The following is a 23,863-nucleotide window of genomic DNA, read 5'->3' as shown; positions in this document are numbered from 1 at the left end:
CTTGGAGTCACTGTGGATAGTTCTCTGAAAACATCCACTCAATGTGCAGCAGCAGTGAAAAAAAGTGAACAATGTAGGAAATAATTAAGAAAGTGATAGATATGACAGAATATCTCATAGATCATATTTGTAAAAACAGCAAATAAATCCATGATACACCCACATCTTGAATACTGCATGCACATGTCTCCCCATCTCAAAAATAGAAATATTGGAATTGGAAAAGGTTCAGAAAAGGGCAACAAAAATGATTAGGGGTATGGGACAGTTATGCCAGACCTAACCCCCAGTTTCACTTGAGCAAACAGGAGATATTTGACACTGTGCAATACGGCTCCTGTGCTCTGTTCCCAAAGTGTTCTGCAGCAGAGGAGGGTCTCTGGTATTATGTGTGTCACTGGCCTATTGGGGTGATGCTGAAACAGGACAGGGTACAGATGGCATTGTGGGGGTGGCGTGAACCTTCACTCTTCATTTCCCCTTCCAAGAACAGAAGGGACAGGAACCCTTACCCAGCGAGGTCACAGTCTCATAGTTCTCCTGCATGACATCCCAGTAGAGGGCTCTCTGAGTGGGGTCCAGCAGAGCCCACTCTTCCCTGGTGAAATACATAGCCATCTCCTTGAAGGTCACCAGCCCCTGAAAGAGTAAGAGTCCAACACTAAGGACTTGCTGCCCCACTATTTGTGGCAGAGAAGAGTGAATCAAATGGAAGCTCTGGGTGGATCATAGTCAGGAGAGTCCCACCTCGACCTGGCTCAGAGTATCCAGCAAATGCCAGGGTGAGGGGATGAAGAGAGAGCCCCTTATCTCTCCCAGCATATCCATCACCCCCCTACTAGCCACTGACTGATACAGGAGATGGAGCCCCTAGCAGGGTCCAGGGAGAGCTCGCTGGTAGGATGCCCAACACCCTCCTCATTGTGAGGAGTGGGATATGAAGGGAGCGGCAGCTCCAATAAGCCTGACTCATGGGTGTCCCCTTTATATCTCACAGCAGCTGATGGTTAATGAGGTCAGGCTCCAGCACTAGGAGTATGGTCAGTTTGACTAGCTCCATGTAGGTGGGTTATTTTCTCTCTTCACAAATTAGGGCATTTCCACCTCCAAACCTCCTGGGTCTGTTCCTAGAATCTAGGCCACTTAGTAAATAACTCCCAGCAGGTCTGCCACACCCTGGCCTCCTCCTTTCCCCACGCTGTGAATTTCCTGCCCCGCTCCAACCTCCAAACCAGACTCTGCAAACCTTCCCACCTCTGGTGTATTTGCTCTCCCTTTCCTCCAGCAGGAACCCACCAGCAACCCCCCGATAATCTCTACCTGGACTGACTCCACTGCAGCCATTTCTCTTCCCTGTCCCACGCCAGGCTGGGATGAGCTGGAGCAAAACATTCTGCAGCCTGTCTGGGGGAGAAGGGCAGTTGTGGGCGTTTCAGAACCGGTTTTAGTTAATTTCACATCACAATTCCCCCAGGCCCTTTCCCTGCAGACAGACACCCTAGATTCTGTCATGCTGGGAAATGCTCAATCTGTTTATTACAATTTAGACCTGGCCCCTCCTGCCAGGCTAAGTCCACAGACACATTTTTAACCTCCCTTCTCTCTCCCCTCACCCCTTCTCTGAACACAAGGCTAGAAAAGAGCAGAACCAAAGGAGTCACTGTGGGGGATTCCCTCAGACACTGACCCCACGGCAGCCACACCCCAGCAGGGGGAATATGGAGTCAGGAACTGGCTTTTGCTCTGTCTGATCCTTGTTTTGTTCACTGGAAAGTGGTTCTGCCCCAGGATGCAGCAATACATGTGTCTGGGTGGACTAGAGAGCTGGAAATCTCTCCCCCACATTCATTTCTCCCACTGCCCCTTTCAGTCCCTCCTTCCCCTGTCCTCTCTCCCTGCCCCTCTGGCTGGGACAGTCCCATTCCTGGGGGCTTTGCTCTCCCATGGCTGGATTTCCTCCTGGCAACCGCTAATGGGAGGAGAAATGAGGTGGTGTTGTTTGTGCAGAGTCACTTTCTTGCCAGACCCTAGGACATTCCCTGAGGTCTTTCAGTTACCTGGAGACTCTGGCTCAGAATTTAGTAGTAACAGGGCCCAGGACTGCCCTAGGGGGCTAGGACCAGCTGCAGAAAGTCATCCCCTGGGCCGGGCAGAGAAGAAGCTTTAATTAAGGTCACTTCCCAGCACAGAGCCCCACTGGGGGAGCAGCAGCTGCCAAGCCTGGTCTCCCAGATCACAATGGAGGCTGCAGCATCTGACCCAGGAAGCTGAACCCCAATATCCTGAGCAGAGAGGGACGGAGTGTATGAGCAGCTTCCCTCCTTTAGCTCTCTGGGGAGAGCAGCTAATGGGAGCCCCTCCTCACAGGGAGAATGGCTGATCTCATTTGACCCACTGTCCATCTGGAATCACTCCTTGTCTTTCCATACAGTGACTCTGGATTAACAACGGTCTAATGACACCGGATTTCAGAAAGAATGAGTTCAGAACGCTGTGGAAAAGACCATCGTGTGGCAGTGCTGACTCCCTTCCCACCTCCCTCACCCCCGCAGATCTAGGACAAGGACTGGGGGCAAAAATTTTCCAAACGGAACCGAAAGTTCCTGCAGTTTTCAAAAGAGGAGAAAAGTAAATTCTGTGAATTCACACTAACAGTGTTTGCTAAGTGGACAGAAAGTTATCCCAGTGACAGGGCACGTGACTGGAGAATGGACTTGGTGACCTGGTGACTAGGAGCCAGGACTCTGGTACAAGTTGACCAGAGAGAAGGATCATGGTTAGCAGCAGCCCCCAGACACCCCCTAGTACCCAGAGCCCAGACCCCCCAGCCAGGGGCCCCAGACACCCCCCAGCCAGGATCCCATCAGATATTCCCTGGGACGCAGCCCCCAGAGTCCCTGGCCAGGGACCCCAGATACCCCTCAAAGCCCCACCGGCCAGAGAACCCCCACCACACCATGATTGCCAGGTTGGGAATCCCAAAGGGTTCCCCCCACCAAGAGCCCCCAGCAGCCAGGGACCCCCTCAAGGGACCCCCCCCCCACTGGGAACTCAGTCCCTCACTGCCTGCCTAGGAACTTCCCTACCATCCAGAACGATCTACCCTGACATTTGCCTGGGACCCCCTCCTCTGCCCAGTGTGACCCCCTGATGCTTTACAGTGCGACCCATCACTCTGCTTCCCTGGCATGCCCTCACCTAGTGCCAGGGATCCCCTCCCCCAGCTCTGTGCACTGGGCATGGCAACAAAACCAGGAACCAGCGGGGGAAGCACAGACAGAGCCCCTGGCACAGAACCAGGCTCCCTCTAACCCTCTGTCCCGCCTCCCCAAGAGACACCCACCCCCACTGTTCTGCAGCCACCAGGCCCCCAGCGATACCCACCTCCAGGACCCATAGCCTCAGGGATGGGCACATCAGAACCACCACCCCCGAAAACCCCAAACCTCCACAACCCACCAACCTGACTAGGGTACCCCCTGCCCAGCCACCCAGAGGCCTCCCCCTACCACAATGCCCCTTCAGCTGCAATCTCCCCACACAGACACCCTCCCTGCCCCTGCAAGTGTTACCTCACAGAGTGTGAGAAGTGGCTAGAAAGTTAACACCACCTCCTGCTGGCCAGTCACACAGGCAGAGGGAGCCTGGGGAGTGCTTCTTTAACAGGAGAATGGAAGGCCTGGAGGGCAAGAAAGATCCACGGGCTGTCACTAGCAAATAATGGCCACCATGGATCCACCCCAGAGGCGGCTGCATCTTAGCACATTGGGAAACAACCCATCATATTCAATTAGAAATAAAACAACTAGAGAGAAGTGGGGCAAATGTTTGGGGTATTTTATATCAATCTTTGAGACACGCAGAGAGAACCCTGTCACAAACGACATTTGATAACATGAGAGAAAACCACCAAGATCGGAGGGGATTTGATGTTGCTATTAAATAACTAGTGGAAAAGGGGGACTGTTGGACTGGATTTTATATGACTGTCCAATACATAAACAGAATGTGATGGTCCCCCCGGCCACGGGGCAACCATTCACGTGAGCAGCTCAGAGCCCTTTGAGGAGCTGATTTAAGGGCAGGGGGGGAGCTGGAAGGCTCCCTGGACAATGGAAGGGGGCCGCAGGGGAATTGGGAAATGGGGTCTGGGCAGTCTCCATGGGGGATGTGCTCCTCCCTTCCCTTCCCTGCCCTGGCAGAGAACGGGAACCTCATCCCATCCCACTCCAGTGGGAGCCATGTTCTGGGGAATGACCCAGGGCAACAATTTCCCACCCAAACAAGGACAAATCGCTGCAGATAAAATGGGTGGGAAAATCCACCCCCCATCAGAGTGATTTTAAATTGACCTTTGAGAAGTATGGAGAGAAAAGGGAAAATCAGAGGCAATTAGAGAGCTGATCATTGGGGGGGGGGAGGAGAATCTCTCTGGATTTTATAGCCATGTGTGATAATGAGAGAGAAAAGGGGAAATCTTGAGAGAATGTGTGTGTGGGAGGAAGTGGCAAAAACAGGGACAGGATCCAGTTAACTCACCTCCCTCCCACCCCGGGAATGTCCTGGCTGCACAGAGACAGATCTACACCCCCACCCCAGTGACCTCCCCCCCCCTGCAGCTCCACTGGGATCCTCCTGAAGCTCCACTGGGGCCGAGGCGCCTTCAAGGCTTCTCCCAGGCTCCCTGGGGCAGAGTCACTTTCCTGCCCCCCAGCGCCTCTCATTCCCCGGGGGCTCCGGGTCACAATGTCCCACCGCCCTTCCCCCGCCTGCAGCTCCGGCTTCTCCCCTCCCGCCCCCGCCAGCCACACCAAGGGGAACCCCCGGGCCCCAGTCTCTGTCCCCACCTGGATCCCAGCGGGGCCGGGGGCAGATCCTGGCTGCAGCTGAGAACAGCGGCTCCGCTCTGGCTCGGGCAGCTCCAGCGCTGCTGGCAGCACGTGGAGAACCTGGAAGCAGCTGTTCAGCCCGGGCTCCGCGTCACAATGTGCCAGAGCCCCGCCCCCAGGAACTGCTCCGCCCCCGGGCTGTGCCAGAGCCCCGCCCCCAGGAGCTGCCCTGCCCATGGGCTGTGCCAGAGCCCCACCCCCAGGAGCTGCTCCGCCCCCGCTCTGTGCTGGAGCCCCGCCCCCAGAAGCTGCCCCACCCCTGCTCTGTGCTGGAGCCCCGCCCCAAGGAGCTGCCCCACCCCTGCTCTGTGCTGGAGCCCCGCCCCAAGGAGCTGCCCCGCCCCCGAGCTGAGCCAGAGCCCCGCCCCCAGGAGCTGCCCGCACCTGGGATGTGTCAGAGCCCCGCCCCCTGGAATTTCCCCATGTTGGGTCTCTGAGCTTTGTTCTCCTGCCGCCTTCTTCCCAGCACCCCCTGCTCCCTTCCTGTGTCTGCAAACACCCCCCCTCCCCCGGGGCCGGCTGCAGTGCTCGCTGAGGCTGACTCCAGTGGCTGAAGTTGCCTCCATCTCTGCTTCACCTGGAGGGGGAGAGACAAAGAGAGGAGATGGTCCCAGGGTGTGAAACCAGAATCAGGGGGCAAGGAAAGAAGGACTGTTTGGAAAGGTGGGGTTTTTTTGTGGGCGGGGGGGGTGAGCCAGAGGGATTCAGAAGAAGTTGGGCAGCAGAGGCTCAGGGAAATTGAGGGGAACCTCCTGGGTGTCTCAGTGTTGCCCAGGGTTTGTACAGCACCTTGCATAATATGGGGTCTGATCTCAGTCATGGTCTGTGCAGCACCTGGGAGCCCTGATGTCTGTTTCCTGATCACAGGCTCTGGGAATGGAGAGAGGGAAACCTCAGCACCTGAAGGTTAATGCAGCCCTGTGTGCAACCCCTGCTAGGGTGATCCGACAGCAAATGTGAAAAATTGGGATGGGGGTGGGGTTAATAGGCACCTATATAAGAAAAAGACCCAAAAATCGGGACATCTAGTCATGCTAGTCCCTGCTGTTCTCATAAGGGGTCGGCTTAGAGAGGGTTTGGCTACACTTGCAGCTGTCCAGCGCTGGGAGTTAAAGCTGTCTTCCTACAGCTGTTTAGGGAAAGCGCTGCAGTGTGGACACACTGACAGCTACCAGCACTCTGTCATGGCCACATTTGCAGCGCTGTTGGGAGTGGTGCATTATGGGCAGCTATCCCAGCCTTCAAGTGGCTGCAATGTGCTTTTCAAAAGAGGAGGGTGGGGTGGAGCGTCGGGGAGACAGAGCGAGTGGATTTTTGGAGCTGACACTGTGTCAGCTCCCTGCCTGGCAAGTTCAAGCCTCCTCCCCCACCCCTCTCTCATTCACTAAATGCAAATAGCCGCCTTTGTTCTTTTCCTCACAGACCAGATAAGCCGCTGATCCAAAACAGAGCCCCCCTCCCCCGTGCCCACCCGGCTGCTTCTCTCCTCAAGCAAACACCAGCTGTGGGTGTTCCAAAGGGATCCCCCTGCCTCTGCTCATTCACTGCAAACAGTAACTGTGTTTGGTTTTTAGATAAGCAGCTCCGGGAGCCTTGAGCTCACAACAAAACAAACAGAGGCATCACACCAAAACAAAGAGCGTTATCTCTACTTAAAAGCATTATTGGGAAGGTTCCGGAGGTCAGTGACAGCGTAGTAAGATTAATCACTGTTTACACTGGCACCCCAGCGCTGCATCACCAGCTCTGTTCTCTTTATTCCTCTCGTCGAGGTGGAGCACATGCAGCACTGTAGCCAGGGAGATACAGCGCTGTATGTGCCTTGCCAGTGTGGACGGGGAGTAAGTTACAGCGCTGTAAAGCCACCACCTGCACTGTAACTCTCCAGTGTAGCCAAGGCCTGAGTTGTAGTAATAATAGCAGCCAAGAATCCGGTGGCACCTTATAGACTAACAGACGTATTGGAGCATGAGCTGTCGTGGGTGAATACCCACTTCGTCAGATGCAACAATAGTCCCATATGGGCTAGTGGTCAGGATTCCTGGTTTTCACCCAGGTGGCCTGGGTTCAACTTCTGGTGTGGGAAGAGTGCAGAGCTTTTGCCCAGAGTGGAGGCAGGAAATGAAAGGAACAGGAAGGGATCCTGCCAGCAGTGGAGTTAGACAGTGTAGGGAGGGGACCCCAGAAGTGGGGGTGGGGCAGTGGTTTGGGGGGAGATGAGGGAAGGATCCCAGCAGTGCGGGAAGTTGACAACCTGGAGAGCACAGGCCTGGAATGGGGACCTGGAAGAGTGAATGTGTCCCTCTAAACCCATCAACTGCAGACTAGGCAGGCTTGGAAGAATTGTGTATTTGTTGGTAAATGTCAATTTCTGTGTAAACACACAACCCAATGGCAAAATATTTCCATCAATAATCATCAAAATTGACAGATGGGCAAAGTAAGAAACATGCTGCTTGAGAACTTATCATGTTGTAGGAGCAGCAGTGATCTGTATGCTCTGTATAACCTGTATGCTCAAAAGGTCTGTTAAACTCCCCCAGCTTGTGTCCTTTCCCGCTTTGAATGCCTGTGAAGTGGCTTTCCCACTCTCCTTTGTACCTCCAGTGAATGCCCTTCACCCGGCCCATCTGGCCAGTGGTTCGCTGTGTTACATTCTATTGCACCTCAGGGAGACTGATCTTCATCGCACCGTCCATCGCTGCGCTGTGGGACACTTACCTTAAAGGATCCTGACATCTCCACTGCCAGGCCTGTCCTGGGAGCGTGAGTATGAGTGTGACACCCTCCCCCATCCCTTCTTTTGAGCTTAGCTATCAAGCTAATAAATGTGCTGCTTTCTGCCAAACTCTGGGGGGGAGGGGCATTATTAGTCCTCTCTAAGCTTACTAACTGACCCAATTTTGGGTAACACAAGCAACATTGTTTGATCTGTTATTGTACCAAAGGGGGAGATGGTTGTCTATAAAGGAGGGTGAAGACTAAATGCCTCTGATGAGAATGGGATTTGAACCCATGCAGGCAGAGCATAATGGGGTAGCAGTCCATCACCTTAACCACTCGGTCACCTCATCTGAGCTGTCAAAAAACAGGACAGGAGGAGAAATCTAAGGCCGGCAGAGATAGGGACACTAAGGAGTTTTTAAATACTAAGCGAAAGCAGGGTCTGAATGAGCTCCCCTCTCTCACCTAGTGAGGAGCTGGGGAAAGACTTCAGGAACAGACCGTGTTTGCATAGACACACCTACTCTGCCTAGCTATGCAGCATGATGGGGCCGCTTCCCCAAAATGACCAGTTTGGGATGGTCTTGGGTTACAAATGACTTTAGGATTGAGTGGAATGAAATGTTATTCTCCTTCCTGTATGAGTGAAGGGCAGCAGAACATACCTAGTCCGTCCTGATGGAGGGGTAGGTGAGTGAGGAATAGCTTTTATTGGACTGCAGAGAAGTGATTGAGGACGTCACCCTAAACCAGTGGTCCCCAAACATTTCACATTGTGCCCTCTTAGCCATGGCTGTGGCCCCTCGGAAGCCACGGTCAAGAACCGGGGCTGGGAGGAGTGGGGCTGTTGCTTGCTGGGGTGAGGGGTGCGGACAGGGGTAAAGGGGTCGACGCCGGGCTGGGAGCCAGAGTCTCAGGCTGAGGGTGGGGTTGGGGAAGAGCTGTGGCAGAGTGGTGCTCCCTCCCTGCCCTCTATGTGGGCTGGCTCAGGTCCTGAGGTGCCCCCATGAATGTTCCTCTGTGTCCCCCTAGGAGTCGCACCCCACATTATGGGGACCACTGAACCCTACTCGCTAAGCCGGGGCTAGTGATGCCAAACCCCCGGGAAAGGGAGAACAAGTGTGGGGGCCCCAGCACCAGAACCATGCCCCTACCTTCTGTCTGTGGCTCTACCCCCTTCCACCCATGGCCCCATCCACTGTCACTTCTGTTCCACCCCTTCCCCCACCAGCCCCACCCTATCACTCCTTTACCCCTGCCCCGCTGTGGCCCTGAGACCAGAGAAGCTCTGTGCCCCTGCTGCAGCCCCCGGGCTGTAGCAGGGAGTGGGAGCTCCTCCAGCCCTGGGGCTGACATAGGGGAGACTTTTCCAGGGGGACCTAACTTGGCCAGGGCCCCTGATCATGGGCCCCACTGTCCCCTTGGCAGTGCAAGGTTTGGGGAGGCTGAGCCCCCTTGTCATAAACAGATAGCTAAGGGTTAATGTTCTTTTACCTATAAAGGGGTAACACCAGTAACCTAAAACACCTGACCAGAGGACCAATCAGGAAACAAGACTTTTTCAAATCTGGGTGGAGGGAAGTTTGTGTGTGAGTTCTTTGTTCTTTGTCTTGTGTCTGTGGCGTCTCGGCTATGAGAGTGATTTTTCTATCTCCTGCCTTTCTAATCTTCTGTTTCCAAGTTGTAAGTACAAAGATAATAAGACAATAAGTTTATATTGGTTTTTTTTGTATTTACATGTGTGTAGTTGCTGGAATGTTTAAATTGTATTCTTTTTGGATAAGGCTGTTTATTCATTTTTTTCTTTTAAGCAAATAACCCTGTATTTGTCACCTTAATACAGAGAGACCATTTTTATGTCCTTTTCTTTCTTTTTATATAAAGCTTTCTTTTTAAGACCTGTTGGATTTTTTCTTTAGTGGGGACTCCAGGGAATTGAGTCTGCAGCTCACCAGGGAATTGGTGGGAGGAAGAAGTCAGGGGGAAAATCTCGTTGTGTTAGATTTACTAGCCTGACTTTGCATACCCTCTGGGTAAGGGGGAAGAGAGATTAGCTATCTTGGTACTTCTATTTCCAGGACTGGAAACAGGGAGGGGGGAGTCCCTCTGTTTAGATTCACGGAGCTTGCTTCTGTATATCTCTCCAGGAACCCAGGGAGGGAACACCTGGAGGGGAGGAGGGGGAAGGGAAATGGTTTATTCCCCTTTGTTGTGAGACTCAAGGCATCTGAGTCTGGGGGTCCCCCGGGGAAGGTTTTGGGGAGACCACAGCGAGCCAGGCACTGTATAAATCCCTGGCTGGTGGCAGCTTTACCAGGTCCAAGCTGGTAACTAAGCTTGGAGGTTTTCATGCTAACACCCATATTTTGGACGCTAAGGTCCAAATCTGGGAAAAAATGTTATGACACCCCTCCCCCCTGAGCCTCCATTACGAGCCGCCCAGGCTACCACTGCTCAGTGTGTGGCCAGTCTCTGTGTTTTCTGCTGCTCGTTCTGGGGAGCCTGGCCGGCCTTAGGGGTGGTGCCCCCCGATAGCCGCCCAGGGCTCCAGGGGTCAAAGGGCACCGTGTGGCAGTGCAAAGGTGCTCACTGCTCTCCCCTGCCCCAATGCTCCTCCATGGGTCCATAGAGGTTTGAGGGGAGTAAGGAGCAACCCTATGTGCTCCATGCGTCCTGGTCACTTTTCCCACTTGGGCTGTGCTGTGAGGGGAGCATCAGAAGCTGCTGCTCTCTGCCCTCCCGCTATGCAGCCCGGCTGAGGAAAGTGACCTGGATGCAGGGAGCTCGGATGATCTCACTTCTTGCCCCCACATCCCACAGCCCCTAGGGGTGCCCAGATGAGCAGCGTTCCAGGGAGGAGTGGGGGGCAGCAATGCCAGCTGCTCCATGCACACAGGTCAGTCTCCCCATGTGGGTGCAGGAGGGGGTGCAAGGGTTTCTGTGATGCCTATTCTATCAATATCGTCACTCAATACCAGGCACTCAAATTCACCAGTCTTAGTACTTAGACGTTTAGCGTTTGTATTTAAGCACTTCTAAAATGTGTCCCATTTTAGCTGTCTGCTATTACATGATGTAATTGAGGGAGACTCTTTCATTTCACTGTTTCTCATCAGAACCTACCTGTACATTATCATCTTCCATCCTCTCCACCTTACTAGGCTATAGAGAATCCCTGTGAATAGTTCCTCTCCTAACGGATGTCTCTGTCTGAACCCTGTGCTCCTCAGCGCCTGTCGGCTTTCCCCAGCTCTGAGGCTGTGTCTACACCGCGCACCTTACCACGGTGCAGCTGTGCCACTCTAACCATGCCATTGTAAGGTGCGCTGTGTGGCCGTCCTTATCGCTGAGAGAGAGCTTCCCCGGCAACAAAGCCAAACTACCTCCAATGAGGGGCAGGAGCTTTGTCACCGGGAGCACAGCTCCACCTATGATGCGCTGTTCACACTGCCGCTTTTCATGGCTCAAATTTTGGCATTCGGGGAGTGTTTTTTCTCACCGCAGAGAGACAAAGTTTTTAGCAACAAAAGCCGAAATTAAAAAAAACTCCTCTGCAACCTATTTAATTTTACCTTTATACAACCTTTATACTGCCTCCAGTTCTGGTATCCTCATTTGAAAAAGATGTTGTGAAATTGGAGCTAGGGCAGCAAAGAGCCACCAAATGTTCTGAGGGCTGGAGAAAAATGCCTTCCAGTGAGCTATTGAAAGAGCTCAACCTGTTTAGCTTATCAAAAGAAGATTGAAAGGTGATTTCATTGAAATGTTGAAGGGCCTTAATGGAGAGAAAAGATTGGGTATTTACGGGCTCTTGAATGGAGCAGAGAAAGGCATAACAAGACCCAATGGCTGGAAAGTGAAAAGAGACAAATTCATATTACAACTGAGGCACAATAGTCAACAGCGAGGATGATTCACCACAGGAGCAAGCTACCAAGGAAAGTGGTGGATTCACCATCTCCTGATGTCATTTAATGAAGACTAGATGCCTTTCTGGAATGTGTTTGCCCCCAAAGTAGCTGTTATGTCATACAGGAGGCCTGTGATATGCAGGTTAGATGCTCTAATGGTGTCTTCTGACCATGAAGTCGACTAATTTCTGAAAAACTGAGTGTAGCATTGGGAGCAGCGTCTGATGTTTTCCTGTCTAGCAGGCTTGCTGCCTAGAACGAACGCTCCTTGAGTGGGGTGATCCACAGGGAGTAGCTCAAACCTCCAAAGTGCCTGGCCAGGGGCAGGACATTAGCCCAGCAAGGGAGGGGTGTGGCAGTGACATCACAAAGGCCGTTTGCAGGACCTCAGACTATTGGTCAAAGGTGGTGGGGAGGTGGTGACCTCACAGAGAGATGCTGACATCAGCCAGGCAGGACAGGGGCGAGGGGCCAGGGAAACCTCAGAGACCTCTGTGGCTTTGCTTCAGCACGTTTCCTTCTCCAGGTCTCTCTTTGAGGACTGAGAGATTATTTGGGGTCATGGACGTGAGCGCCAGGAGGAACCTCTTTCCGAGTTTCCTCCTTCCCTTGTAGTGATTTTACTAGAAAACAGCCGTCCCTGTTTAGAAGGTAAGAGCCTCCTGGAGGTTTGAAACCTGTTCAGTCTGATCTATCTGGTGACAAGTGAATTCTAGGCATGGAAAACACGAGCTTAAGGAGGCAGAATTTTATTGCGCACCTGGGATTTTGTCCCTTAGAATCGCTGGGGACATTAGGGTTTGTCCTTTTTGTTTCACCTCTTCCTCCATCCCTCCCTCCTCTTCTTCTCTTGCTTCTTTTGTCCTTTCTCCTGTTCCCTTCCCAACAACAGGACGGAGGTGTGTGTGTGTGTGTTGCAGGGAAGTCCTCTGCAGCTCCCACTATGGAAGGTCCACCCAAAAATGTGGGACTGAAATAGTGCTCGGGCAGTGATCCCCACCGGTGACCTGGGCCATCCTTTGGGCTCTCTGGTGAGAACCCTCAGCCTCCCGTCCTCCGTCTCTACCCTGATTGGTTGAGCAGGGGGATAGTTGACAGGGAGGAGACTCAGGTCCTTGTTGTTCTCTTTTAAGATCAAGTAAATAAGTCAGAACCAGTTCTATCTTTGATTAATTTTGCTGCTTCTCTGCATTAATTGTCTCTGAGCAGTTGATGATTCCCTCTAACATTGCAGTTCTCCTCAAATACTTGCTGAATAATTACTGTCACTGTTGTTGGTCTGGAGCTCATCTGAGAGCACAGTATTCAGGTCATTCAATGTCTGAAATTCAAGATCCGATGGTTTGTTTGAAAATCAGGGCTCTTCGGTCCTATTCCCAACACTGCCTCTGACGGGCTGTGTGACCTAAGACAAGTCAATTCTTCCTTTCTCAGCCTGAGCTTCTCCCTCTTTCAAGTAGGGATAATAATGATCCGCTCTTACCTACCTCATGGTGGGTGAAGGATGCGGATCCATTTGGGAGTGTCACTAGAAGTAGTGCATAATATGAAGTTTCCCAGATTATGACATAATAGATTAGCTGAAATCGTCTATTTTATTTGTATTTTTTTATTTTGAAATTGTTAATAGTAGCAACGACTTAGCTCAGATTGAAGCATCTTATCTAATGGTTGAGATGTAAGTGTCTCCTCTTTGTGTGCGAGGAGACAATTTAACACACTCTGACAAAGAGGAGATGCTTTTGTTTTGCAACAAAATATTTTTGCAAAGATCTTTCATCCCACTTGTTATGATTTTGAGAAACAAACTGGTTTAGTCTAAATGGGATTTTCGGACAGAAACGGTTTGAATGAAATTTTCCCACCATCTCGATTCCTGGGCTCTGGGGTGTTTTCATCTGTTAGAACAGGAGTCAGAACTGGTTGCTTCTCTTTCTGGCTCTGCCATCGCCTTGTTGTGTAGGCCTTGGGTAGGTCACTTCCCTTCTCCCATCTGTCCAATCGGAACAGGAACAGTTCTCGAACTATGGGCAGTTTAGAGCCCAAGTGAGATAAGGGGTATTAAAGCCCTCTGTGAAGGAGAAAGGGGAGTTTCACAGTGTTTAGCACCAAGGAATTCTAAAGTTTGCTAAAATGTCTAGTCTGTGGAAACAAGAAATGGTCGGGGCCAAACTTATTAACCACTGCCTTTTTAAAGCCCATTCAAAGATGTGAGTCCCTATCTTTTAGGTACCTGTGGTTCTTTGCCAGCAGCAGAGAAGAGGTTCCTGCCTCCATTTTTGTGGCCTTAACAAACCAGGTGTTGTGCCCCAGTTCTCGTCTGAGACCCCTGAAAAAGAACATCTTCCCATCCATGAACAAGACAGGACCTATCTTTCAAAGGGGAACAAAAAGACCTCTGGGACTTACAGACTAGCTAGCCTGACTGCCATATCTGGAGAGATCCTGCAATACATTCTTAAACACTCAGTTTGTCAGCAGCACCTACAGGATGATTTGGTTCTTATGACTAGTGAGCGTGGAATTGTCAAGAACAAATCATTCCAAACCAATCCTCTTTCCTTCTTTGGCAGGGTTCTGGGCCTGGTAGAGGTGAGTAAACAATAGATGGGATCTAGCTTGGTGTTACTAAGGCTTTCGACACAGTCCCATAGGACATTCTCAGAAGCAAACGAGGGAAATGTAGTCCAGCTGCAATCAGTGTAATGTGGTTGCAGAGCTGGTTGAAAGCCAAGACTCCAGGAGCCCTTCTCCATGTTTAGCTGCCCAACGGGGAGGGTGAACCTAGTGGGTCTGGCAGGGATCAGTCCGGTGTCAGGTACTATTCTATATTTTCATGAATGATTTGGAAAATGGAGTGGAGAGCATGCTCCTAAAGTTTACAACTGACACCAAGCACTTTGGAGCACAGGATTGAAATTCAAAACACCCTTAACAAATTGGAGACTTGGTCTTCTTGAGCCAAACTCCATGGTTAGGGCTCTCTCTCTACACTGGGCTGAAGTGAAACCCCAGAGCCAAGCACTCCTCCTGGGCAGTGAGCTCCGACCTTGAATGGTCAGATGCTGCTTAGCACTGTCAGAGCAGCTTTCGCTGGGGGATTCTCCCAGCACTTTCCAATAGCGGGAAGGTATGAAATCCCCATTTGACTGCTGGGGACAGAGCCCGAGAGTGGGGAGCAACTTGCCCAAAGTCCCCAGAAAAAGGAAAACAACCAGCAGAGGAACCAATAGGAAACCCAGCAATGGAACTCAGGAGTCCTGGGGGTGTGCTGTGGTGACCAGATGTCCCAATTTTATAGGGACAGTCCGAATTTTGGGGTCTTATCTAGGATCCTATTACCCCCCACGCCGTCCCGATTTTTCACACTTGCTGTCTGGTCACCCTAGGGTGTGCACATGTGTGGGTCCCAGCTGCTCCCTGCCCCCCTCATTGAAGCAGATGTGCAGGGTTACTGCCCTGGGAAGTGCAGGGCACCAGTGGATGTGGGGTTGGCTGGAGGTAGGGTCTGGCTTCAGGCAGGGCAAGGGCTGCGTGGCTGGCTGGCTTCAGGCAGGGGGGTGCATCAGGGGTTGGCTGGAGACAGGGCAGGGAGGATGCGGCTGGTGAAGGCAAAGCAGAAGGTGCAGGGCTGGCTGGAGACAGAGGCTGACTGCCGGCAGGGTAGGGCAGGGGGTGCAGGGCTGGCTGCAGGCAGGGCGTGGGGCAGGGCCGTTGCAAGGAAGTTTCATGCCCTAGGCGAAACTTCCACCTTGCACCCTCCCCCCCCCGCACCCCTGCCCTGAGGCGCCCCACCCGTGGCAGCTCCCCCCTCCACCCTGAGGCTCCCCTCTTGTGGCAACTCTCCTGCTGTGCCCTGCGGCACCCCCGTCGCCCGAGCTCACCCCTGCTCCGAGCACGAGCACCCCGAGCATGCCGTGGCCGCTTCACTTCTCCCACCTCCAAGGCTTGCGGCGCCTAAGCCTGCCAGGCAGTCAGGCACCCTCCTCTGAGCCACAGCAGCCCTGACAGTTGACAATAGAGGCACCTTAACCCCTGAGTTCCTTCAATGTGTCCCCCTCGGGGGTCCAGCTCCGATCACCAGATACTCGGGGTATGTCTATACCACCTGCCGAATCGGTGGGCAGCGATCGATCCAGCGGCGGTTGATATATCGCGTCTAGTGTAGATGCAATACATTGAGTGCTCTCCCCTCGCCTGCTGTACTCCAGCTCGGTGAGAGGCGCAGGCAGAGTCTACGGGGAGCTGCAGCAGTCAACTCACCGAGACTGTGACATTATAATTGTTAGGCCTGAATAAAGATATAGCAGACAAAACCAGGTATGCCAACCTGACCAAAGTCAGGCTAACAGAGGTTTGTGGGTAATCCCTGAGTGGAAAACACTGAGAAGTGGCAGCATGTCTCACAAGCGCTGGGAAAAAGTGAGATAAGAGAGAAGCTGCATTCCTGGCATAGTACCAGATGTGCTGTGTTCGGGCAGCTCCTTCGAAGAACTGATAAGAGTCCTAGTTTCCCAGCCTCCTTGTTTTCGCTCCCTGGTTTTGTTCTTTGTTTGTTTTTAACTCCCCTACATTTCTAACTTTAGGCATGCATGTATACTAAAGGTGTCTAGTTTCTAGTAGTTAGAAGAAGGGGGTGGGTTGCTCCAGTGAATAATTTATGACGCGACGGAACTGTCTATATAGGCTTATACTAAGATGTAAAGAGCAGGCTGGTTCTCTCTGGAGACGAGCTGCTCTCTATTGATGCGTGCACTTGTCAATAAAGAGCTTTTGATCGGACCTTGCTGGTGTTGCCTGTCTCTCTCGCGGTCAGACAACGAACTTTGCCGTCTGGGTTAGAGTCCCTGACATCTTTGGCGACTCCGCCGGGACCCGTCTGACTCTCTGGCGGGGGATCGGACCCTGAGGCAACGCAGCGCGCATCCTCCAGTTTAGAGGAGCCTTGCCTGGTGATCTGATCTCTGCGTTGGCGATAAGGCGTGTTCTGTGAACCAGCTGAAACTCTTGGAAATCCAGCAACGTCCACCTACCCATTGAGTAGGGTCCAGGTTGTCGGGGTTAGAGTCCCTGACTACTTAGGTCTGGGTTAGAGTTCCAGTCCAGGTCTGGGTTAGAGTCCCAGTCCAGGTTTGCACAGGATCCAAGTTGTCTGGGTTAGAGTCCCAGCCTGGGTTTGAGTCTCAGTCCAGGTGTTCAAGTCCCTGGAGAGGTAAGCGAGCGCTCGACGCGGGGAGGTGGGGGTTAGAGTCCCTTCATGAAGAGGGGTTAGAGTCCCTTCATTAAAATGAGACAAGTTGGCAGTAAGTGCCCGGGGGATGCCCCGTTGTCTCTGATACTTAGAGATTGGAAAGAGATTTCTGAGACAGCTGATCTAGTTAAATTTAAGATGAGAAATCTGTGTTGGATCCAATGGCCATCATTTACCTTTCATTTGTCCCCAACTAGAGACTGGCCGGTGGGTGAAACCTTTTCCACAGATAGGAGGAACTCCTTAAGGGATATTTTGGTTGATCTTAGGCCGAGACAAATGGATTACTTGTTTGTATGGTATAATTATAAACCCATGGAGGGATGGGTAGCTTTTGAAGCTGTTTGTATGGAGAGCTCTTGTAAAAAAATCACCCACCATATGCACCAGAGCCGCACCGGGAGGAGGACAATTTTGTTCCTGTTCTTCCCCGTCTGATGGAGTGCAAGGATTCAAAAGCAGGTTAGGGACAGTTCAGGGACAGAGGAGAATCAAGGGGGAGCTCAGAGTGATGTTCCCTCATCTTCAGAGGAATCAGGCAGCCTCACCCCCTCTGTGCAGCCTCCAGCCAGCCTTTTGCAAACTTGGTCAGGGACTGCTTTTCAAACACCCCCAATATTACAGCAGCCCTTGTCCTTGCCCTTGTGGACCCCCACTAGGTTACTTAACTCCATGAGAGAGAATGTTTCTGAGACACCTCTGATATTACAAGCCTCATTGAGAACTTATCTGGTTCTACTGGTTGCTGGGGAACATGAGATGGTTTTACCCATACCCTGTTTGCAACTTCAAATTTGTTTAACTGGCAGTGCACTATGCCTCACTTATGAGACAATCCTGAGGCAGTGGAAAGAATGTTCTGCACAATCTTTTTCACTCATGTGCCCACTTGGGCAAATGTAAATCAGTTATTAGATACTCTCATGACAGAAGATGAAAGACAAAAAGTAAAAGAAAAATCTGCAGCTCATTTGAATGCACCTTGGCTAATTACTGACCCTAACTGGAATCCCAATAATCCAGCTCAAAAGACAAAGTTGGATGGATTTTTAAAAGCTGTTTTGAATGGTATTAGAGATGCAGGGGAGGCTACTCCAAATTGGAGCAAGGTGACTGCTTGTGTTCAGCATCCAGATAAGCACCTCTCTGACTTTTGTGCTCGACTGATTTGTGAAGTTAAAAAGCATGGGAATTTAAATCCTGAAACTGATCATGGAAAGGAGATGGTTAAAATGGTTTTCATGTCACAATGTGCAAAGGATATTGCAAAAGATTTAGAAAGCATCCAGATGGTACGCAAGGGAAAAGTTTGTCTGAAGTAGTTAGCATTGCTACTAGAATGTTTAATGGGAAAGAGAAAAAGAAAGAAAAAGACATAAGGAACGGGTTAATTTAAAAATCATCTTGGCCCCGGGATGGAAGGAGGGGGGTGCTCTGCGTTCAGGGTCAGGAATCGGCGCGGACTGTGCTTGGTGCAGGGAGGGGCTGCTTTCGGCCCCAGCTGGCTGTGAAGGAAAAAATATAGACAGAGGCGAAGCAAAGGAAATACAAGTTACAGAACTGAAATTACATTTGCAAAGCTTAACTGTCCAGTAAGATCCAACAGTGTGCCTTTGTGACCCTGGAGTCGGTGTGGCTTGGTGACACCAAAGAAGCCACAGGCAGCCGACCTGGACTGGAATCTCTGAAAGAGACGCCGCAGGAGATTCCAGGGTGTAAAAGAACAGCCCTCCCAAGAGCAGAAGCATGTTGGAAATTCTGGACAAGCTGTATACAGGATAATCTCCCTTCCACCTCTCCCCCTCCTCTGAACATTATACACAGAAGTGGCCAGTCTGGACGTACGTGTGTAAGTATGAAAGGAGCTTCGGGCTTGGGGCATTAATATTTTCCTGAGTGATGTGGGAGCGTTCCCAACACTCTCCGTTGTTGTTTTATTATTTTATTAATGAAGCTTTAAAATTCAGTTATATGGTGTGTTTTCTTTATCTTCCCCCAACGATCCTGTAGTGTCAGCCTGATCATCTGACATGAGGGATAGATTGGTAACAGAAATTTGTCACAGTTTGGTGAGCAATTAAGAAGGGGGGAGCCCTGCAGAATTTGCACCATCTATTTGTTTTACCCTTGTTATTTTGTGTTTGCTTTGCTTGGTACTGTTGGTGTTATATGCTGAGAACTGCATGAGTAAAAGTGAGTCCTAATAGGATAAGGAAACACTATCTGGTTCTGGTTCTGTTCTATTTAACCCGTTACTGTTGTTGTTTTTTTTCTCTGTTCATTTGGGTGTTAGGAGTGTGGGTGGAACTGAACCTCTTGTTCGTAATTCCTCGGAGTGGAAGCCATGTGTGCGAGACAGCTCTGAGGTTAAATTGAGATCCTTCTGTCCTGTCCCCTGTAGCGGTCAGTGTATAGAAGTGGGAAAGTCTGGCTTAGACTGTAATTCCCTCTGCTCTCTGTGTAATTCTCTTTTCTGTTTAAGTGTCAAACAGATGAATGAGTCTCTGGGTAAACCCTCTAAGAGTAGTCCTTCAAATTATATGTTAAGTAAATGGCCTTTGCCCAATGGGCCATGTGTCTTCGTCTAGGTGGCAAGCCTCATGAAGGAGGACTCGGGTAGTCTTGTGAGTAAGAATGTTTAAGGGAAGAGACCAGGAGGGGTGGGGGGCTAGTTGAGAAGCCCACCCTCCTAGCTAAACTGGTAGTGGAAGAAGTTGGTGCCTATGGAAGGGACGGTTCAGTGAGAAAAGCAGGATCGGGCCCAGGCGGGCAGGCAACAGACAGAGAGATTGGAAAACAGGTTGGAAAACTTTAAGGGTGTAGTGGAAGGAAGGAGTAAGTAAGTGTAAGCATGGGGATTTCAAATACCCAGAGCTTACTTGGAATGGTGATTTGAGTTGATAAAAGTGGCTGTTGGGAGACAAGCAAGTGATTTAAGGGAGAGTGAGAAGTTAACTCTGTAGTTGCTGGAGGAAACAGCAGTTGAACTTTGTAAAAATGCTAAAGAGGAAAGTTCTTGGTGTCTTTGAAATGTTTGTAAATAAATTGAGGCAAAGAAATTGTTAATTGCAATCATTTAGAATTTAGTTAAATTAGCTGAAGAATGTATATAGTGCTATGTAATTGAAATTTTATTAGGCTGTAAGGGCACTATAAGTAGTGATGTTTTCTTTCAGTGTTTGAAAGCAAGAGTTAAAAGTAAAAAGCAAGCCAGAAAGCATCTGTATTCATGCAAATTATCTAACTGATAAGGTAGGAGCCACTGAAACCTGGGCTGCCTATGAAACACATAAAATATGGGATAATTCCTCTGTTTTTCCTGAAATCAACAAGGGTATTTGTCTATTTTAAGCAATGATTGTCTGCCCAGAAGGGGTAGACCTCTGTTTTTTTGTCTTTCAGATAATCAGAGAAAACTGATGCCAGCTAAACAGCATTCAACGTACCATGCATTTACTGGCACAATAGAAATTATGTTTTGTGTTCTATGTTCTGTCTTGTGGTGTTTGTCTTGTGGCCGGAATTTTTGTGTTTAATATTTTTATAAAATAATCTAGTTTAAAATCAAACAAAAAGGTTAAATTAAAATGCAGATACTTGTTTTGTTCAACTTGGAATACAAAGTGTTTAGGTAAATCAGGAGAATGTGATATACTAAAGTCTAATGCATTTCCTTAAGTAAGGAAAAGAAACTTTATTGGTCAAATTGTTAATTGCAAAAATTGTTGTTAAAATTTGCATACCAACAGTCTTTGAAAGCAAGGACATGAAAAGTTAACCCACTCCCCATATTGTACATGGGATCTTTCTGGCTACCTCAGATTTCTAGCCAGAGGGCTGGGGATGGTGGAAGGCTATTGGACTAGAGGTTGTATTGAGTGAACTCCTCAAAGTGGGTGTGCTTGTCCTGGCTTGTTGCTCGAAAGCTCTGTAATAAGGTTATTTTAGTAAAAGGGTGTGTGTGGCATATATTAAATAATAAGACTAATGTACTGTATAATGACAATGTGTAGGTGTTCATTGTTGGGAAAAAGGTGTATAAGTAAAAAGTGAAAGTTTCCTTTGCAGGTTAAAAGAAGCCAAGAAAGGAAGAAGCACAAAGAACAGAATGAATTAACTGAAAAAATAAAATAAAATAAAATAGCAAGCTCAGGCTATAGATAAGACACTGACTCCATTCAAGGACACTGCTCACAGTTAAGACTTGGTTAACAACCAGGAAAAGGAGGGCTTGAATTTGCCCATGCAGCTATGAGATCTGAAAAACACTGCCAGGCACTAATGAAATGTGTTAAGTTTTTTTTCTCACAGGTAAGGAAGCGCTACCCAAAGACCCTAGCAGCCCTGCCACTCCTTGGAACCAGGAGACGGGATTGATGTAAAGGTCCACCAACGAAAGACTGCCTTGGCTCCATGCTGGAAAGGCCCTTAAGTCCTGATGACTACCAACACCGCTGTGAAGTACCAAAGACTGACTGCTTGGACCCAAGATTCTCACTGCAAAAAGACCCCTCCACATTGGGAGAATTCTCCTACTGATGATTAGCCTATTTCACCTTCTAGCTCCACTGTGCCTTCTGGACAGTAGGGAAAAAGTACAAGGTGAAGTGCTAGTAGCCTCTCCCTTATCCACTGACAGATCTACTGTGCCTTTGAATTTTTCTAGAAAAAGCAAAACCATTACAGGGTGATGTGCTAGTAACCTCTCCCCTATACGATGCTGCACCAAGACTGTTTTGGGAAAGAAGAAGGAACACTCACTCCACTGAAATTGCTAAAGTCCAGGAATTCCTGACTAGAAAGGACATTAAGAACTGACCCCGGTGAAGAAACAAAGAATTGTACACTGGCAGAAAAAATTTGTGGGACCCATGCTTGGGAATGTGGTATTGATTGGATTTTGGGGTTTATTCTACAGGCTGTGCCCTGTGTTGTGGATAAATTCTTCAGCATGTATTGCTCTCTCTAATTGGATTTTAAATAACAAGTACCCGAAGAGTTTGTTCTGCCACTGGAAATTTTACCTGTATTGAAACCATTCCAGTGACTAATAATGTAACCCCCTCCTATGCTATTAATGTCAATGCCTTTTAAAAGTACCTGAAAATAGTTAAATAACAAATGTAATATAGTACTACACCAAGGAAAGATGGTATTAAATATCACTGAGGCTGGGAAGGCATTGCCGTGGGATCTAGTATGTTTGGACATTCAGAATTTCCTGAATGACCAGCTGATGGCCATTTGGAGTGATCTTGAGTACCAGACTTGGCCCACTGCCCTTACAGACACATCAGGAGTACCATCTGATCTGTGGTCATGGAGATATACTAAAGACTTTCTGGGTGAAAGTGTAAACATTTACAGTGCTCCTTCCAAGCATTTGGACTGGGGGGTGTGGGCTTCCACATACCGAATCCTGACGGGTCCATGGGGAGGATGCACATGGGACTGGATTATTCACCAAAACATCTGGGAAATTAGACCACTTGGTATACCTAACTGATTTATAGTCAGTGCCCCAATCCCTTAGTTGTCAGACAAACAGGATTCCACTCTTTTGTCCGTGCACTCATTCCTGGATTGTGGGTGGCTAAGCTCAAGAGAGCAGTTGTAAATATTTCTGCAGAGCTTGAAAAAACCAGCTAATGCATTAATAGACGCTTTCCAAAAGTTGCAACGAAAGACTGATGAAGTAGCAGAAGTAACTTTGCAAAATAGACGTGTGCTAAATGCCATGAATGCTGAATTAGAGAGGGGCTTGTGCTCGCATTGGGGAAAAATGTTGCTTTGCTGTTAATCACTCTGGCTTAATTGACAAAGATTTACAAGCTATTAAGAATGTTGCTGTTGTTTTCCATGCTATATCTCTTGATCACACTTTTAGTTTTAAGGACCTCCACTCAGACCTTGGGTCATGGTTTACTAGCCTCCCCCGTACAATTGTTAAATGGATATGTGTCCCAAGAGTCCCATTATGGTCCTCTAGGGACAAAGGGGGGATTGTTAGGCCTGAATAAAGATATAGCAGACAAAACCAGGTATGCCAACCTGACCAAAGTCAGGCTAACAGAGGTTTGTGGGTAATCCCTGAGTGGAAAACACTGAGAAGCAGCAGCATGTCTCACAAGCGCTGGGAAAAAGTGAGATAAGAGAGAAGCTGCATTCCTGGCATAGTACCAGATGTGCTGTGTTCGGGCAGCTCCTTCGAAGAACTGATAAGAGTCCTAGTTTCCCAGCCTCCTTGTTTTCGCTCCCTGGTTTTGTTCTTTGTTTGTTTTTAACTCCCCTACGTTTCTAACTTTAGGCATGCATGTATACTAAAGGTGTCTAGTTTCTAGTTGTTAGAAGAAGGGGGTGGGTTGCTCCAGTGAATAATTTATGACGCGACGGAACTGTCTACATAGGCTTATACTAAGATGTAAAGAGCAGGCTGGTTCTCTCTGGAGACGAGCTGCTCTCTATTGATGCGTGCACTTGTCAATAAAGAGCTTTTGATCGGACCTTGCTGGTGTTGCCTGCCTCTCTCGCGGTCAGACAACGAACTTTGCCGTCTGGGTTAGAGTCCCTGACATAAGTATAATCTAATATCTCATTGAAAGGTGACAGGGCCAGAAAGAGTTAATTAACTCACCTCACCGACTGACCTGCCCCGTGGGTGAACCTTAAAAACTGGTTAACAAGATATGTAAATGAACAGAGCTTTGAAATGCAAGTCTGCAGTGTTAGAGGTAGAAGGGGAGGTGTTTGCTCAGGTCTTGTGATGTCAGCAAACAAGTCTTGTCTATTGCTCTAGTTTTAATTCAAAGAGCAAAAAAAGAATATTAACATTTATGATGATACTTGAGTGAAATAGTATTATTGTCTGTGTCTCTTTGAAGGTTGTGGTAATCTGTATCTGAACTGTTTGATGGATGTACTAATTGCCAGGATGTTTGGAAGAAGAGTTAAGCCTATTGTTTTCTCAGGCTGAAAGGCTGCTGGAAATGTTTAAGAACCTGGGACACGATCCTTCTTCATCTCAGATCTGCTTTGGGTTTCAAGAGGGGGAAACCTTAAGCCACAAGGACTGAGATCCCCAGTCATTG

The 23,863-nt window shown here is 49.4% G+C and overlaps 1 protein-coding gene across 1 annotated transcript in view; it reads right to left on the bottom strand.

Moving 5' to 3' along the window:
• LOC127042512 (zinc finger protein 560-like) overlaps nucleotides 1-23,863 on the bottom strand; it is a 253,284-nt gene that overhangs the window by 4,157 nt on the left and 225,264 nt on the right. Inside the window, exons 2-4 of the mRNA XM_050935904.1 lie at nucleotides 4,848-4,949; nucleotides 1,321-1,404; nucleotides 513-639 (exon numbers count right to left, since the gene is read on the bottom strand). Coding sequence (XP_050791861.1) covers nucleotides 513-639; nucleotides 1,321-1,392 — 199 coding nt within the window. The 5' untranslated portion in view covers nucleotides 1,393-1,404; nucleotides 4,848-4,949. The remainder of the gene's footprint in view (nucleotides 1-512; nucleotides 640-1,320; nucleotides 1,405-4,847; nucleotides 4,950-23,863) is intronic.

The sequence above is a fragment of the Gopherus flavomarginatus genome, unplaced genomic scaffold, assembly GCF_025201925.1.
Source record: "Gopherus flavomarginatus isolate rGopFla2 unplaced genomic scaffold, rGopFla2.mat.asm mat_scaffold_47_arrow_ctg1, whole genome shotgun sequence".
Classification (NCBI taxonomy): Eukaryota; Metazoa; Chordata; order Testudines; family Testudinidae; genus Gopherus; species Gopherus flavomarginatus.
This window is presented reverse-complemented; position numbering and strand designations above follow the sequence as displayed.